General features: G+C 38.3%; 1 protein-coding gene across 2 annotated transcripts in view; it reads right to left on the bottom strand.

The window, feature by feature from the left end:
- Positions 1–17,346, bottom strand: part of TOP2B (DNA topoisomerase II beta) — a 67,442-nt gene extending 50,096 nt beyond the window's left edge. The window contains exon 1 of one of the 2 annotated variants that reach the window (XM_021666464.2): positions 17,273–17,346. In XM_021666464.2, coding sequence (XP_021522139.1) covers positions 17,273–17,341 — 69 coding nt within the window. In that variant the 5' untranslated portion in view covers positions 17,342–17,346. The remainder of the gene's footprint in view (positions 1–17,272) is intronic. The other variant, XM_021666463.2, reaches the window with a different exon arrangement.
- Between the last annotated feature and the right edge of the window lie 627 nt (positions 17,347–17,973).

The following is a 17,973-nucleotide window of genomic DNA, read 5'->3' as shown; positions in this document are numbered from 1 at the left end:
GCTACTCTTCCAAAACCAACCGCATCACAAAGAAAGTATTTTCAAGATTAGACTCAACCAAAGGATCATGTCTATCTAATCTGTATGAACTAAAGTGAACTAAAGGGTACACAGGGATAAAAAACAGAAGTAAAATCTTATCTCATGCTTTCTTCAATAACTTACAACTTTTTCCAAACTTCCTTACTTAAAATCGCCACCTCTTCCTCCCTGCATCTTTTCCCAAATGGATATATTAGACAAAAATGTTTGAAAGTTTGAACCCACCAAATCCCTTGTCATTCTTGCTAACGTAATTTCAAAAAAACCAGATAACATGTGAGCGTGGTCAGCCAGATGGCAAAGTAAGAAACCCCAAGCCTTTCTTTCCCCATGAAGATGTGGATTCAGCAACAACATACAATCCAATTGCCTTTGTGATAAATTCAAAAACCACTTAAGAGGTTCCTGCACCCCAGGTGAGCATAAAATAGTATCAAAGCTCATGATCTCCTCCCTCCCATCTGCCCCAGCAAGGCAAGATTGGGAAAAACAACGACAACAACTTTTCACCTTCTCCCTAGGGAGGAGCAGAAGAGGAATATACCTCCAATGCAATATCTGGGCGCAGTGCTACCCAGAAACTTCTTGGCTGAATCAAAGTATTGACAGGAACAGGGTGCCAGGTTGAGGGCCATTGAGAACAACGGCAATCAACATGCTTTGGTTTAGCATCAGACCCTGCAGTATCAGAAACAGACACAAGGTGGAGCTCCAGTACTACAGCATGAGCGAGGCCACAGTATGGCGCGCGCACCCACACACCAGGGAGAGCTCCTAAGTAGTAGACAGAGGCCAACCTCTTCAATTAAGAAATTAAATCCACGACCTCAAGGAGGATGCATTGCCATACTAGATTTGTGAGGTTTCAGGATTCTCTAGTTAGATTAACTGAACGAAGAAAGTCCTCCCATTAAGAAACCAGACTGCAAAGACTGGAGAGTTAGCTAAGCTTTCAAATGCCAAAGCCCTAACAGAAAACGACAATACAAAGAAACAGGGAAATATGGCCTATTCAATGCAAAAAACTTCATTGCAGCCAGGTGCAGTGGTTCACACCTGTAATCCCAGCAATTTGGGAGGCTGAGGCAGGCAGATTCCTTGAGCCCAGAGCTCAAAACCAGTCTGAGCAACATGGCCAAACCTTACCTCTACCAAAACAAAACAAAACAAAATTAGCCAGGTGTGGTTGTGCACACTTGTAGTCCCAGCTACTTGGGAGGCTGAGATGGGAGGATAGCCTGAGCCCAGAAGGTTGGGGCTGCAATGACCCATAAGCACACCACTGCACTCCAGTCTGGGTCACAGAGCAAGAGCCTGTCTCAAAAAAGTAATAATAAATCACCACAAATCGACCCTAAAGAAATGGAAATGTATTGTCATACAAAGAATTCAAAATAACTGTCATAAGGATGCTTAATGAAATAAATGAGTACAGATGGGCAAACAAACACTCAATATAACAATGCATAAACAAAAGGAAAAAAATCAACAAAAATAAAAACTATGATGAAATAGCAAACAATATTTCTGGAACTGAAGCATACAATAAATTAATTGAAAATACACTAAAGGAACCTAACAGTAGACTTGAGCAGGCAGAATTTTTTTAAATCAGCAAATCTGAATCTAGGACTTTCAAAATTACCAAAGCAAAGAAGCAAAAAGGCAAAAGAATGAATAAAAACAAAAAGAGCTTAAAGGACTTATAGGTCACTATCAATAAGAACAACATATGCATCACGTAAGCCTCAAAGGAAAAGAAAGGGAGAAATGGTGAAAGATGGACATACAAATTAACAAAGCTCAAAGAATTCCAACAAGGATAAATCTAAAGAGAACCACAGGAAGACACATCATAATTATGCTGTTGAAAGTCATAGACAGAGAGAATCTTGAAAGCAGCAACAAAAAAGTCAATCATCAGGAACAAAGGAGTTTCTGTTAGATTACTAGCCAATGTATCAGCAGAAACCTTGCAAGTTAGAAGGGATTAGAAGAACATATCCAAAGTGTTGGAAAAAAAAAAAAATACTGCCAACCAATAACATTGTATCTAGCTAAAGTGCCCTTCAAAAATGAAGTAAAAATTAAAACTTTCTCAGATAAACAAATGCTGAAACAGTTCATCACCACTAGGTTTGCCCAAGAAATGATAAAGGGAGTCCCTCAAGTTAAAGCAAAAGGACAAAAAATAGCAAGACAGAAACACAAAATTATGTAACTCCCTGATAAAGTCCAAGGGGACTTCAAAAAGTTCTTGAAAGATGGAATTAAAAGATAAAAATAAAAAATAGAAATTTTATTTCTCAACAAAAGCTCCATAAGTCAAGACAATTTTGTAAGTGATGATATCAGCCAATTAGTTAATCTCTAAGGAACTAAGGGTCTTGGGAATTTAACCATGTCAATGCAGTCTTTTTACATTATCAACTGAAAAAAATAGGTGCCTTTTAAAGATTTAAGATTAAGTAAACAAAAAAAGTCAGAAGGAGCGAAATCAGGACTATAAGATGGATGCCTCTTTCTCATCAAAATGCTCATAACATTGCTCTTGTTTAATGAAAGGAATGAGCAGGAGTACTGTCATGATGGAGAAAGACTCTCTGGTGAAGCTTTCCTGGGATTTTTCTGCTAAAACTTTACCTAACTTTCTCAAAACACTATCATAATAAGCAGATGTTATCATTCTTCAGCCCTTCAGAAAGTCAACAAGCAAAATGCCTCGAGCATCCTGAAAAACTGTTGCCAAGACTTTTGCTCTTCACCTATCTGCTTTTGCTTTGATTGGACCACTTCCACCTCTTAGTAGCCACTGCTTTGATTTTTCTTCAGGATTATGCTGGTAAAGCCCTGTTTCATCTCCTATTACAATTCTTTGAAGAAATGTGTCAGGATCTTGATTCCACTTGTATAAAATTCCCATTAAAAGTTTTGCTCTTGTCTGCAGCTGACCTAGGCACAGTGGTTTTGGCACCCATTGAGTGAAAAGTCTGTGAATCTTTCATTTTTCATAAAGAACTGTGTAAGCTGAACCAATTGTGACATCTATGGTGTTGGCTATATTGTTTCTGCTGTTAATCACTGGTCTTCCTCAATAAGGGCATGAACATAATTAATTTTTTCCTCACAAATTGATGTAGATGGTCTGCTGCTGCAGGCTTCATCTTTATCATCTCATCTCTTCTTAAAACAAGTTATCCATTTGTAAACCACTTATTTATATGGGGCATTGGCCCTTAAGCATCAACAATTTCACACCATTCTTCCATTCAAGCTTCTCCATAAACTTGATAGTTGTTCTTGCTTCAATTTTAGCAGAATTCATATTGCTCTGATAGGGGCTCTTTTCGAACTGATGTCTTATCCTTCTTAGTACCTCAAACTAGATTTTGTTCAGACATATTATAACTAGTATGAGTTTATTTTGGTACAAAAAAATTTTGAAATTCATGCACAGTATTCTCATAATACACATTTTCCATAAACTTTTTGAAGACTATTTGTATATAGACAAATATGACATCTTCTAGTATTATAATATAGGTGTGTGGATCACTTTTAAATATGATATAGAAATTTTTTAAGCATTAAAAATAATTTTATGCATTGGAACTGAATTATTTTCTGAATGCAAAAAAGAAAAGAAGAAAAAAAGGGAAAGTTATTCTAAATCTGTGTTAAAATATACACAATATAAAAATAGGTAAAGTATGCCATCAAAAACAAAGCAGAGGAGGGCAGAGGTAAAAACAGAGTTTTCATATGTGATTGAAGTTATTAATCTAAACTTTATTTTTATCACTTAAAGTTATGTAATTGCAAGGTAAAGTCAGGAAAATATCTGTAGAATACACACAAAGAGAAATTGGAAGAAAATCAAAACATGTCACTACAAAAAACAATCAATGAAACACAAAAGGGGGCAGCAAGGGAGGAAAGATGGACAAAAAAGCTGTAAGACATACATAAAACAATAATCAAAATGTTAATAATTAATCCATGTCAATAATTACTTTAAATGAAAATGGGGCCAGGCACAGTGGCTCACATCTTTCATTCCAGCATTTTGGGAGACCAAGGTGGGCAGATGATTTGAAGTCAAGAGTTCGAGACCAGCCTGGCTAATATGGAAAAACCCCATCTCTACTAAAAATACAAAAATTAGCTGGGCATCGTGGTAGGCACCTGAAATCCCAGCTACTTGGCAGGCTGAGGAAGAACAATCACTTGAAGCCGAGGCAGAGGTTGCAGTAAGCCAAGATCGTGCCACTGCACTCCAGCCTGGACAACAGAGCAAGACTCTGTCTCAAAAAAAAAAAAAAAAAAAAAAAGGATTAAGTGCCCCAAATAAAAGACACAGATTGGCCCATTGAATAAAAACCCAAGATCCAACTATAGGTTGTTTACAAGAGACGTCCTTCCAATGCAAAGATGCACAAAGGCTACAAATAAAAGGATGGAAAAAGATATTCCATGAAACTGGAATCTGAAGAGAATGGCTGTACTTACATTAGACAACATAGACTTTAAGAAAAAAACCGTCACAAGAGACAGAGTAGGACATTATATAATGATAAAAGGGTCACTTCACCAATAAGATACGCATCTAACATTACAGTTCCCAAATTTATGATGCAAACACTGACAGAAGTAAAGGCAGAGAGAGAGAGAGCAACACAATAATAGTAGGAGACTTCACTAGCCCACTTTCGGTTATGGATAGAACAACCAGACAGAAGAACAATAAAGACACAAAGAACTTGAACATCACTATAGAATAATTGGACCTAACTGAAATACACAGAATACTCAACAGCAGAGTAAACATTCTTTTCAACTGCACATGGAACATTCTCCAACATGGACCACATGTTATGTGATAAAACAAGTCTTAACAAATGTAAGAAGACTAATCATATAAGGTATATTTTCCATCTACAATGGAATTAAACTAGAAATCAATAGCAGAAGGAAAACAGGAAAATCCACAAGTAAGTGGAAGTTAAACAACTCACTCTTATACAACCAATGGATCAAAGATGAAATCAGAAGGGAATTTAGAAAACATCAGGAGACAAAAACAAAAACACAATAGAACACTATTTATGTGATGTGGCTAAAACAGTATTACACTTAAAATTAACTATCAGTAAAGATCTCGAATTAACAACCTAACTTTAGATCCTTTCAAAGAACTAGGAAATAAGCAAACTAAACCAAATTAATGAAAGAAAATAAAGATTAAAGCAAAGATAAATAAAATAGAGAATAGAAGAACGAGGGAAAAAAAATCAAGAGTTTGTTTTTTGAAAACATTAACAAAACTGACAAACCTTAGCTAGATTACATAGGAAAAAAAAGAGATAAATAACTAAAATTAGAAATGAAAGGGGACATCATAATTGATGTCACAGAAATAAAAAAGATAACAAAAGGCTTATATGAACAAATATATGGCAACAGATTAGATAAACTAGAAGAAATGAACACATTCCAAAACATATAATCTACCAAGATTCAAGCACGAATAAATAAAAAATCTGAACAGCCCTATAACAAATAAGGAGACTGAAGCAGTCATCAAAAACTTCCCAACAAAGAAAAGCCCAGGACTGATGGCTTCACTTGAAAATTCTACCAAATAATCAAAGAAATAACTCTTCAAACTCTTACCAAAAAATGAAGGGCAGGGAACACTTCCAGAATCATTCTACAAAGCCAGCATTTCTCTGATACCAAAACTAGATACAAGAAAGAACAAGAGGACTATGGAACAATACCCCTGATGAAGACTGATGCAAAAATCCCCCCCAAAATACTAGCAAACTCCATTCAACAACTCCTTCCCCAAGCAGCTGGTACTATAACTGTGCGCCACCACACCTGGCTAATTTTTAAATTTTTTCTAGAGACAAGGTTTTACCACATTGCCCAGGATGGTCTTAAACTCCTGGCCTCATGAAATTCTTCTCCACTGGCCTCCCAAAGTGCTGGAATTACAGGCATGAGCCACCATGCCTGACCCAACAGCACATTAAAAGGATTACACACAATAAGCAAATGGGATTTATACTTGAAATGTGAGGATGTTTCCAAATATGAAAACAAACCATTGTAATACACCATATTGACAAAATGAAGGGCAAAAACCACATTATCATCTCAATTGATGTGCAAAAAGCATTCGACAAAATTTAACACCCTTTCCTGATAAAAACACATAACAAACTTGAAGTAGAAAGAAAATACCTCAATATAATAAAAGTGATAAACAAAAAGCCAACAGCTAACATCACACATACTGGTGAAAGACTAAAAAACTTTTCCTCTAAGATCAGGAACAAGGTAAGGATGCCCAATTTTGCCAATATGCAAGACAGAAGTCCTAGTCAGAGCAATTAGACAAGAAAATGAAATAAAAGGCATACAAACTGGAAAAGAAGTCAAATTATGCTCACAAATGGCATAATCTTAAAGTAGATAACCCAAAAGATTCCACAGAAGAACTATCACAATAAATAATTTCAGCAAGTTGCAGGATACAAAATCAACACACAAAAATTAGCTATGCTTTCATGCAGTAACCATGACCAATCAAAAAAGGAAATTATGAAAACAATACCATTTACTATAGCACCAAAAAGGATAAATTACCAGAGTAAACTTAACCAAGGAGGCGAGAGTAATGTCAAAATACAATACATTGTTAAGAGAAATGAAAAAAAGATACTAATAAATGGAAGGGCATACCATTCTCATGGATTGAAAAACTTAAAGTATTGTTAAAATGTCCAAACTATCCGAAGTGACCTACAGATTCAATGCCATGCCTATCAAAATGCCAATGATATTTTTTGCAGAAATACAGAAAAAAATTTTCAAAAATTAATATGGAATCTCAAGAGGACCCATATAGCTAAATCAGTCTTGAATCAGAAGAATAAAGTTAAAGGCCTCACACCTCATGATTTCAAAACCTGATTTTACTACAGAACAACAGAAATCTAAAACAGTGCGGCACTGGCATAAAGACTGAATAGGGAGAACAGAAATAAATCCTTGCATAAATGGCCAAAGGATTTTCACAAGAATGCCAAGACTGCACATTGGGGAAAGGACAGTCTCTTCAGCAAATGGTGCTAGGAAAACTGGGTAACAATCAAAAGAATGAGGTTGGACTCTCATGCCACATACAAAAATTAACACAGAGACCTAAAAGTAAGACCTAAAACTCTAAGACTCCTAGAAAGAAACATAAAGGAAAAGCTTTGAGATACTGGATTTGGCAATGATTTCATGAATATGGCACCAAAAGCACAGGCAACAAAAGCAAAAATAGACAAACAGGACATCAAACTTAAAAATTTCCGTGCACCAAAGAAAACAACAGTGAAAAGGTAACATATGGAATGGAGAAAATATCTGTAAACCATTAAAGGGTTAATATCCAAAATAGATAAGGAGCTTCTATAACTCAACAACAGTAACAGAACACCCTCATTCAAATGGATAAAGGATTTCAATAGACAATTCACCAAATAAGATATGCAAATAGCCAACAGCATATGAAAAGATACTCAACATTACTAATGATAAGAGAAATGCAAATCAAAACCCTCACATCTATTAAGATAGCCATCAGAAAATAAGTGTCGGTGAGGATGCGGAGAAACTGGGACATTTCTACACTGTTGGTGAGAATATAAAATGCTATAAGAATTCTATAGCCATTATGGAAATAGTATGGAGGTTCCTCAAAAATTAAAAATAGAATTACTATATGATCCAGCAATCCCACTTTTGGGTATATAGCCAAAAGAATTCAAAGCAAAATCTCAAAGAGATATTTGCACACCCATGTTCATCACAGTATCATTCATAATAGCCAAGAGGAGGCACAAAGCAACCCAAATGTCCACTGATGTATGAATGGATTTTTAAAATGTGGTATATAGATACAATGGAGTATTATGCAGCATCAAAAAACACAGAAATCCTGACATGTGCTATAACATGGATGAACCTCAAGGATATTATACTAAACAAAATAAGCCAGTCACAAAGGACAAATACTGTATGACTACAATCATATAAAGTAGCTACAGTAATCAAAATTGTAGAAACAAAGTAGAAGGGTGGTTAATCAAGGGCTGGGGGAAGTGGGAATTAGTGTTTAGTAGGTACAGTTTCAGTTTTGGAAAATGAAACACTTCTAGAGACCTTCTGCTTAACAATGTAAATATATTTAACACTACTAAACTCTACACTTAATGGCTAAGATAGTCAATTTAATGTTCTATGTTTTTTACAACTAAAAAAATCGAACATGTGAAATGTAGTTGACTTTGTCTAATACCACTTGTAATTTTCTCTAGTAAGAACAGAAATACTGTAAAATAAGTGTGACAAATGTGTGACAACATACTTGTTTCTAAATATCATATGACAAGTATTGAGGAAAGAAAAAGAGATATCATTCTACTTAAAATAATGAAAAGCATTAAAGGATACATATTTATAGAATACAATGGAAGTCATTTGCAGATATTTCAAATCAACTCTCAATTATAATATTCAAACAACTTATAAAATTTGACATAGGGCATGGTGCCACAGGCCTGTAGTCCCAGCTACTCAGGTGTCTGAGACCGGAGGATCAATCCCCTGAGCCCAGGAATTTGAGACCAGCCTAGGTGATAAACCAAGCCTCTATCGCAAAAATAAAACAAACCAAAAAAACCCCTTAATATAAACCCTTAAACGTGGATGTTTCAATGAGTGAATGTTTATAATTACTATACTAAAAATAATTTGTGTTAATCTTTTATTGCTCTAGTTTTTTGTTTGTTTTTGAGACAGTCTCGCTCATCGCCCAGGCTGGAGTGAAGTGGTGCAATCTCAGCTCACTGTAACCTCCGCCTCCCAGGTTCGCGATTCTCCTATCTCAGCCTCCTGAGTAGCTGGGATTACAGGCAACCGCCACCACGCCTGACCAATTTTTGTATTTTTTTTTTTTTTAAGTAGAGACGGGGATTCACCATGTTGGCCAGGCTGATCTCAAACTCCTGATCTCAGGTGATCCACCCACCTCGGTGTGAGCCACTGCACCCAGTCCCTGCTCTAGCTTTTATAGAAAATTTATATTAGTAAAGATAATCAAGTATTTTTAAATTAGCTTATAAAATGTAATGTTTAGTGGACAACATTACAAAAGAGTATATATAAAACATGAGCCCATTTTTGTCAAAAAAAAAAAAAAAAACCTATGCATGTATGCATAGGAAAAAATGTGAAATATACCCAACAGCCCTATAGAGTAGAAATACATGCGATTTCTATTATCTTTTTTATATATGTTTTCTAATTTCCTACAATAAATGCATAAAGAAATATGTTAAAAGCTTATTAGCCCATAAATGTGAAAATATAATTAAACTAGAATAAAACTGAAGGTTTCTTTTCCTAGAGGCAATGTTTATACCTACTTATTACTTCTGCAACCCCAACTTTCTCACTACAGGCTATGCAAAAACATAAAATCAAAATACACCAATAAGATTGGCAGCCTTGGCAGAGTATAAAGTATAAATTAACACTAGAATCCAATTTGTCTTTTACGTTCCCATTCTCAACAAATGGTGATTTACATTGCTCACTGGCTCACTAGTGGCAAACACAGGAGGTTCTCCCCTGAGATGTTTATAAGTTTTTCTAACAGAAACCTGAAATAATAGTCTTTTTCAACTCCTTTTATCAGTAGAAAGTTGTACCCTAAGCAATGTCCAGGCCACTAAAAATCAAAATCTGGGGTAAGGGGAGAGAGGGCAACTTACCCAGTTAATAGGATGATCCCATCCCTAAAACAGTATGCATATTTAATACAAAACACCTTTGGCCTTAGAAGAGAAGCTAAATAAACAACCTATTCTGCACCTCCTCCCTTGCTGTTATCATCACTACCTCTATCTCTTAAAAAAATGTCACCCTGGGTAGCTCTTCAGTTTTAACACTTTTGCTGACAAAATTCAGAAAAGAGAACAGGAAATTGCTTTGAACAACCACAAACTAGCAAACCTGTTATCTACATGTTTATAAAAGCACCTCAATTCTACACATGATAAAAGAGTGATGTATATTTGACACATGTAGGCTAACAGAATTATGCTCACTTTAGAATCTGAAAAGTGCCTTTTGATTTTACCTTTTCTTATTCTTACATGTTCATAGTAATAAGATACCATGTACTATAGCAATTGCTCGCAGTACTCCCCATTGAATAAAAATTAACAATATGCCTTTAAAAATAATAATTTACTGGCCGGGTACAGTGGCTCACGTCTGTAATCCCAGCACTTTGGGAGGCCGAGGCGGGAGGATCACAAGGTCAGGAGATCGAGACCATCCTGGCTAACACGGTGAAACCCTGTCTCTACTAAAAATACAAAAAATTAGCTGGGCGTGGTGGCACACGCCTGTAGTCCCAGCTACTCGGGAGGCTGAGGCAGGAGAAACACTTGAACCCAGGAAAGAGGTTGCAGTGAGCCGAGATCGCACCACTGCATTCCAGCCTGGGCGACTGAGTGAGACTCCGTCTCAAAAAATTATAATAATTTACCAAGACAATTTTGAATAAATTTGCATTGAGACTTAGTAACAATTGAAAACTTATGATTTAAGTTTATTTGTAATTTATTTCCCTGCCTTAATTTATGTGAATAAATTACCAAACTACTTATAGTAATAAATAATTCTAGCATGCAATTACATTGATATCTAAGAAATCAAGCCAACATTTTCATTCTTATATAAAAGACAATGAAAATGTAAAATAATCACTATAGTAAGATAAATTTCCTACACATATCTAAAAGTTGTTTTAATTCTATTCTTTTTCATTTATAAACATGATATAACATCATTGACTTTTTCTGAATTTCAAAAGCCAGCTGCCAAATTAAAGCATTTGGGGAAAATTTAAAATTATAACAAAAAATATCAAAATAAGCATATAAGCTATATATTTTAAATATTAACCTATCTTATGGCACTTTTGCAATATTGCTAATGCCAATAAAAATACAGATTTAATACTAATTGCAATTTGATCTTCAGCAAGAACACTTCTCAATCATCAGAAGATGGAAAACATTCCAGTAAAACCTCCTATTTTTCAGAATGACTATATACAACGATCATTCTGTAAAACAAAACAAAAGATTCTTCAATGGACAGAGTTGTCACCTGAGATATAGAGATTTGGCAGAAGCACCCACAGTTCCTGTTTCTCTGAGGGAGAATGAATTGCTGACAAAGAGGGTAAAGGAGATGGTTTGCCAGTTGGTACTAAAAAAGAACTGAGCCACTCATTCACATAATCAACACAGAAAGCTCACCATCACCAAGCCAACAAGAGTGGGGGCTGGCAGCCTAGCAACAAGCCCCTTCTTTTACCTTCTTCTGTACAATCCCCTCAGACTTAACATTAACTTTTTATAACATCTCCTCTCTTCTCCCTCAAGGCTCCCATTCCATGTTGTTCATTCTAATCATATTTCACCTATATGGAGAAGCCATGTTATCTACCCACCATTAATGAAGCAAAAAGCAACAAGTTGTCCCCTGTCTAGGCTTCTTCAGAAATACCCTCTAAACCAAGGCGCAAGGGAAGAGGTAGAAGAGTTGAGAGAGAGATACTTAAGACAGTAGCAAATGCTTAGACTTCTGTTATGAAAATAAATATGAAAGGAATGAAAATACCACTGGATTTAAAAAGAAGCGAAAATGTATGTGTGAACACATCTGGGAGCTACTATGTGCCAAGCACTACAGGAATTATATGGATAATCTTAATTAATCCTCATATAGTATCTGCATGAAATAAATACTGCTATCATAATTTCTTTTATACAGATGAGATAGATAACTAAGGTCAGGACAAGTGTTTTCCCAAAGCTAACAAAACTACTACTTGAAAAAGGTGAATTATGAAACTAGGTGATCTGATTTCAGCCTATACTCTTAGCATTATGCTATACTAGATACACATATTCTGAAAAGGAAATATATTCCTTAGCTTTTTGTATGAAACAAAAGGTTAGTAGAAAAACATAGGTGTATCACAGATGTCTCTTTATTCTGTCATAACAGAGTATAAAAGATGAGTTGTTTTGTCTTTGAATGTTTTTAAAGTTGGAGGCTTTGTAAATGTCAGTTAAGAACATGTCTGGTTTAAATTTCATCTATGCCTTAACCATGTGCCTAAGAGTTTGTTACCTAATCTCTAAACCCGTTTTCTTCTCTGCAAATAGTAATAACTATAGCTACTTCAACTTTTTGTTAAAATGGGGTTCTATGTGTATTAAGATTTTTAAAAATTCAAGAGGTTTATTTCTTAAAATGTACGCAGTAAAATGCAATTGTTGCCACCATCTAACTAACAAATCTGGAATTGCAGGTAATGAAGTTTTTTTTTTTTGAGACGGAGTTTCGCTCTTGTTACCCAGGCTGGAGTGCAATGGCGCGATCTCGGCTCACCGCAACCTCCGCCTCCTGGGTTCAGGAATTCTCCTGCCTCAGCCTCCCGAGTAGCTGGGATTACAGGCACGCGCCACCATGCCCAGCTAATTTTTTGTATTTTAGTAGAGACGGGGTTTCACCATGTTGACCAGGATGGTCTCGATCTCTTGACCAATGAAGTTTTTTAAAACGTGCCTAAATACTGCTATATCATCATGTACTTGGGAATGTATCTAAAAAATACTACTACTTAAACACTTCAACTAATGAGAGAAGACTTTTTAGGAGCTCAGTATGTGAATTATCCAATTAGTTAATAACTGAGAGTGGATTATGTATCCAGATCTTTGCTCAACACTATAAAGGACATAAACAAGGAAAATACATGCTAACTTCAGAAGTTTATAATATTGTTAAGGCAAAGTTATCATGCATAAAAGTTACATAAAAAAGAGTTGTTTTATGATTCATGAGAGAAACAAACATTCAATGAAAGAAAAAGATGAGAATAAACTGGAAAATAACTATGTGATGAGGTTCTGAGCTAGCACTGAAGAGTAGTTAAGATTTAGACTAATAAAGAGAAGTTAAAGAGGAATTCCGGATGGAAGGCAAATATGCAAAGACAAAGTGACAAAAACAGGCATAACTTGTACCGGGGAGAGTGAAAACATAAATCCAACTATGGAGACTATAGTAAATAAATTACATTGGAAAGGGCACACAGTTTATGAAAGTCTGGCTCAGCAATTTAGACGCAAAGTAAACCACTAAAGCAAGGTTCTTAAAACATATCTTTAAACAATATTTAAATACACAGTCATGTTTAATTAGAGATAGTCACAGTCCAAAAAATATTACATGGTTCAAAAAATTTACTTTTAAGAAAACTACAATGCTATTTGTGGTTACGTAGTTTTTTCAAAAGACACTTAACTGTTAGAGATAAATACTGAAATATTTACAGATAAAGTGATAGACCCCTAGGATTTGCTCTGCTTAAAAAGAATGAGAAAGGGGGCCGGGCGCGGTGGCTCACGCCTGTAATCCCAGCACTTTGGGAGGCCGAGGCAGGTGGATTACAAGATCAGGAGTTTGAGACCAGTCTGGCCAACATGGTGAAACCCCGTCTCAAAAAAAAAAGAATGAAAAGAATGAGAAGGAATTAAGTGGGTGGTCTTAAGTTGATAATTACTGGCACTTGAGGCTAAACAGAGGGAAGCCTGTCATACTATTCTGGTTACCACTTTTTGAGATGCTTAACATTTTCCATTACAATTTTTTTTTAATCTACTAAGTTAGAATATTGTTGGGAAAAATATCAAGTCATATAACTATATTCTAATATTTCCACAAATGTATCTGCTACAACCATTTATGATACAAGACTGACAGAATGAACCAGAGTATTATTGTCTACTAATCAAAGCTTTACAAAGAATTAATTCAAGAAACAGTGGCCAGCCACGGTGGCTCACATCTGTAATCCCAGTACTTTGGGAGGCCAAGGATGGCAGACCATACTGTCAGGAGATTGAGACCATCCTGGCCAACATGGTAAAACCCTGTCTCTGCTAAAATACAAAAAAATCAGTCGGGCATGGTGGTGCATGCCTGTAGTGCCAGCTATTTGGGAGGCTGAGGCAGGGGAATCACTTGAACCTGGGAGGCGGAGGTTGCAGTGGGCTGAGATTGCACCATTGCACTCCAGCCTGGCGACAGAGCAAGACTCCATCTCAAACCAAAAAAAAAAAGAAAGAAACACTGCTAGCTTAAGAGAAGCCTTTGTAACTGCTACACACTTTAAATCAAAATAGCTTTGCCATATTCATATTTTTCACTTTTAATTATAAAAATTCTGGTGAAGATACTACAAATCAAACACAAACCAAATGAGTTACTAAAAGAAGTTGGCCAGGCGCAGTGGCTCACACCCATAATCCCAGCACTCTGGGAGGCCAAGGCAGGTGGATCACGAGGTCAGGAGTTGGAGACCAACCTGGCCAACATGGTAAAACCCTGTCTCTAGTAAAAATACAAAAATTAGCTGGGCATGATGGTGCACACCTGTAATCCCAGCTACTCGGGAGCCTAAGGCAGGAGAATCATTTGAATCCAAGAGCCGGAGGTTGCAGTGAGCAGAGATTGTGCCACTCAGTGCTCCAGCCTAGGAACAGAGCAAGACTCCATCTCGCAAAAAAAAAAAAAAAGTTAATGTTAGTCCTAAAACCACTTGGCTTTGTGCTTTCAGATATTGAAGGGTAAATTTTCATGCAATGACAACATTAACAACACATGCTGGCGTCCTTACCAACAGTAGTTAATATCAGCAACACATGGCATACAACCCCCACCCAGACTAAAGAAATCAGGGGCTAATTCTATTTTTATTTCTTCCTGTTATCCACAAGCAGGTGGCAACATAACACCAACTTCACTAAAGCAGACGAAGTTACCTCTCTCAAAATAGATGACCACTGCAATAAACCCCCAACTCGTGCAAAGGAAAAATTAATTTGCTTTTACCCCAGCTAAAAGATATTTTATGTAAAAGCAACTACAATCTATTATTTCAAAGTGTGCATTTCTTGAAGTCCACCAATAATAACAAACATTCACTAAGCCCAGCACAGTGCCACATGTTATCTCATTTCATTCTCAATGCAACCTTATTTGACAGAGTAAAAAACAGGCTTAGAAAGATTAGGTTCCTTGGACATAAAGTCCAACTAACTATATGTGTTGGAGACAGTAATGTGAACCTGCATCAGCCTGACATCAAAGCCCATAACTACCTCACTATATTGCCTCCCATAAAATCAAACCAGTCTATGATCAATGATGTATATTATGGACATAAAAATGCTCATATAACCTAACTTAAATTTAGAGTAAGCATCAACTCTTAAAGAAGACTTATAGGAGTGATTATCTTTTTAATAAACTTCTAATTCCATAAGATATACTCTATAAACAAAAGACTAAGTGATCTTCACTTCTATTTTACTGCATTTCCCATGTTTCCATAATCCACTTTATAATGAAAATTCCTTTAATCGATGTCAATTTTAGTTTCAAATGGATTTTTCCTATATTGAATGAGATGCTCCAAGTTTTGCTAAATTTATTGGCAATGAGTTTCCTATGGAGCTTGAAAGAAATAAATTGTCATTTAATTATCTACAAAATTAAATAACAGTAAATTAAAGTACTGCTATCAAATGTTAAAGCCAACGATCCACCACAGAGCAACATGCTGACCATTATAGAACCAAACGTCTTCAGAGGAAACACCGATCAGGTCTCAACACTTTCAAATAGTCAATAAGAACTCACAATACCAGTTAGCTATCTAAGTCCATTTTCTGATGTCTGGTTTTAGTAACAGGGGTAAAAGCCATTAATTTTGAAAGTCATTCTTTTGCATGCATGCATCCATCTCCTCCTTCCTCTCACATAGTCTCTACTGCAAGTCCACGTGAACCACTAACTTCATATCTGACATTTTCTCTCCTGGCTCTAGTCCCTCCATATTTTGATTCTACACAATTGGAGTAACATACAACATTCAGAGAATTTCCACAATAAGAGCCTGGTAAGTTATTTTGCAAGGTACCCTGACACCGCAAATATAAGTGGTTGAAATGTTTTGCTGCTGTAACACCCTTTTTATGTAAGAAGCAGTTGTCAACACAGCACCTATTGCTACTCAACTCACCTAAACCTCATTCAAACAAAGAGAAAATGAATTAAGTAACAAAATTGCCTATATGAAAGCTCCCTTGAGGTGTTTAAAACAGGGAGGGGGGAATTAGACGTCAAAAGTCCCAGAAAAATATAACACTTTTTACTTTTCTCCGACATACCTAGTCAGTGGACTAGGCTGGGTTTTCTGTATCGGAAATGACCCTAGTCTGAACTCTACGTTGAGCGAGTGAAATGCTGGTGAATTATCGATCTGTCGTGGGAATCGGTCTCCCTTCCTCCTTCCACTGCAGCTACTTCTACTTCCCAGCAGGAACTGACATTGAAATCCTTTAACTCCAGGACTAAGCACTTCAGCCACCTCTCCGAGACATCCATTCAGCCCCCACCCCATTACACCTGCGATGCTGACGTAGGCAAGCACTTCTTTTAATAATCTCCCCCTGACAGAGCGACGACCTACAGTATTAACTGCTGTGAAAGTCATCCCAAATACGCTCTCAGATGAATGAGACTTTCCAAACTGACGTGCAAATTGCTGTAGAAGGCCCCATCCATTCTCCTTTGAGAGATCAAACCCCAGAAAGGGCCGCATTCAGAATACACACACACACACACACACACACACACACACACACACCCCTTTTCCCAGGAAACTACATTTAGAGAAAATGCTGCCCCACACAGACACACTTGCATTATCGCCATTCCCACCATTTCAGGCCCGGCTGCCCTGGAAGAGTCTGGGAAAGAGGAAAAGAGGAAGCGGGGGCTACAGGTTACGTTCACGGTTTTGTCCACCTAAAGTTTCAAGTACACATAACGCTCTGGCAGCGAAGGATTCCAGAGAGGTAGTGAGAGAAAGAAAAGGCGCGGGGAGCGGGCTGGGGGATTCTGCAGGCACAGGCCCCAGTGGAGCCCCCGTTCCGGGGATGGGATTTCCCTCCCTTTCCCGTGCCCCCGCCCGGACCCCCACCGCAGCCGCCAGTCCCGGGGGCCCGCCACTCACCACCCAGGTCAGTGCCCCGTTGCCGCCGCCCACGCCGGCTCCCGCGCCGCAGCCACCCGACTTGGCCATGGCGAGTGCTTCCAGCTCACAGGCCCCGAGGCCGCAGTCGCCGCTCCCGCCTCCCTGCGGGCCGCCGGGTCCCGCCGCTCCGCACCCACCGCTCCGCTCGCCGCACTCCTAGCTGCGCCGACCCCCGCGCCCCATCGCGAAGACCCGGAGCGGACGTCCAGTCGAGCCCGCCGAGAAGGCCGCGCCGCCGGCTGCCCTCAAACTCGAGGCGCGGCGTCCGCGTCACCCGGGCCTAGCGCGGCGGCTGAGGAGAAAGCAGGGGGTGACCGGCAGCGGCCGAGCGGCGGCGCTGCCTTCTCGTCCGCCCGCGGGCGCCGCTTCAAGCCGGGCTGAAGCCCGGGTGTGCGAGCCGCTAGGTCGGCCGGGGAGCCCTGGGCGCTCGGACGTGGCGGGGACGCAGAGGTGCCTTGTCCTTCTCACACTCCGCGAAGGCCAGCAGCTCGAGTCGCCATAGTAGTCGTCCCGGTCGCCGCCGCTGCTTCCAGGGCCGCCTTCGTCAGCCGCGCTGCAGCCCCGGTTTCTCACACACACACGCCGAGAGGGACAATAAACAGAGCCGCCGCCGCCGCCACGGTCACCTCCCTCTTGTCCGGCATAACACCGCACACACACATTTGCACACCGGGGAGAGA

The sequence above is a fragment of the Aotus nancymaae genome, unplaced genomic scaffold, assembly GCF_030222135.1.
Source record: "Aotus nancymaae isolate 86718 unplaced genomic scaffold, 86718_ANA_hifiasm-v0.15.2.pri h1tg000019l, whole genome shotgun sequence".
Taxonomy (NCBI): domain Eukaryota; kingdom Metazoa; phylum Chordata; class Mammalia; order Primates; family Aotidae; genus Aotus; species Aotus nancymaae.
This window is presented reverse-complemented; position numbering and strand designations above follow the sequence as displayed.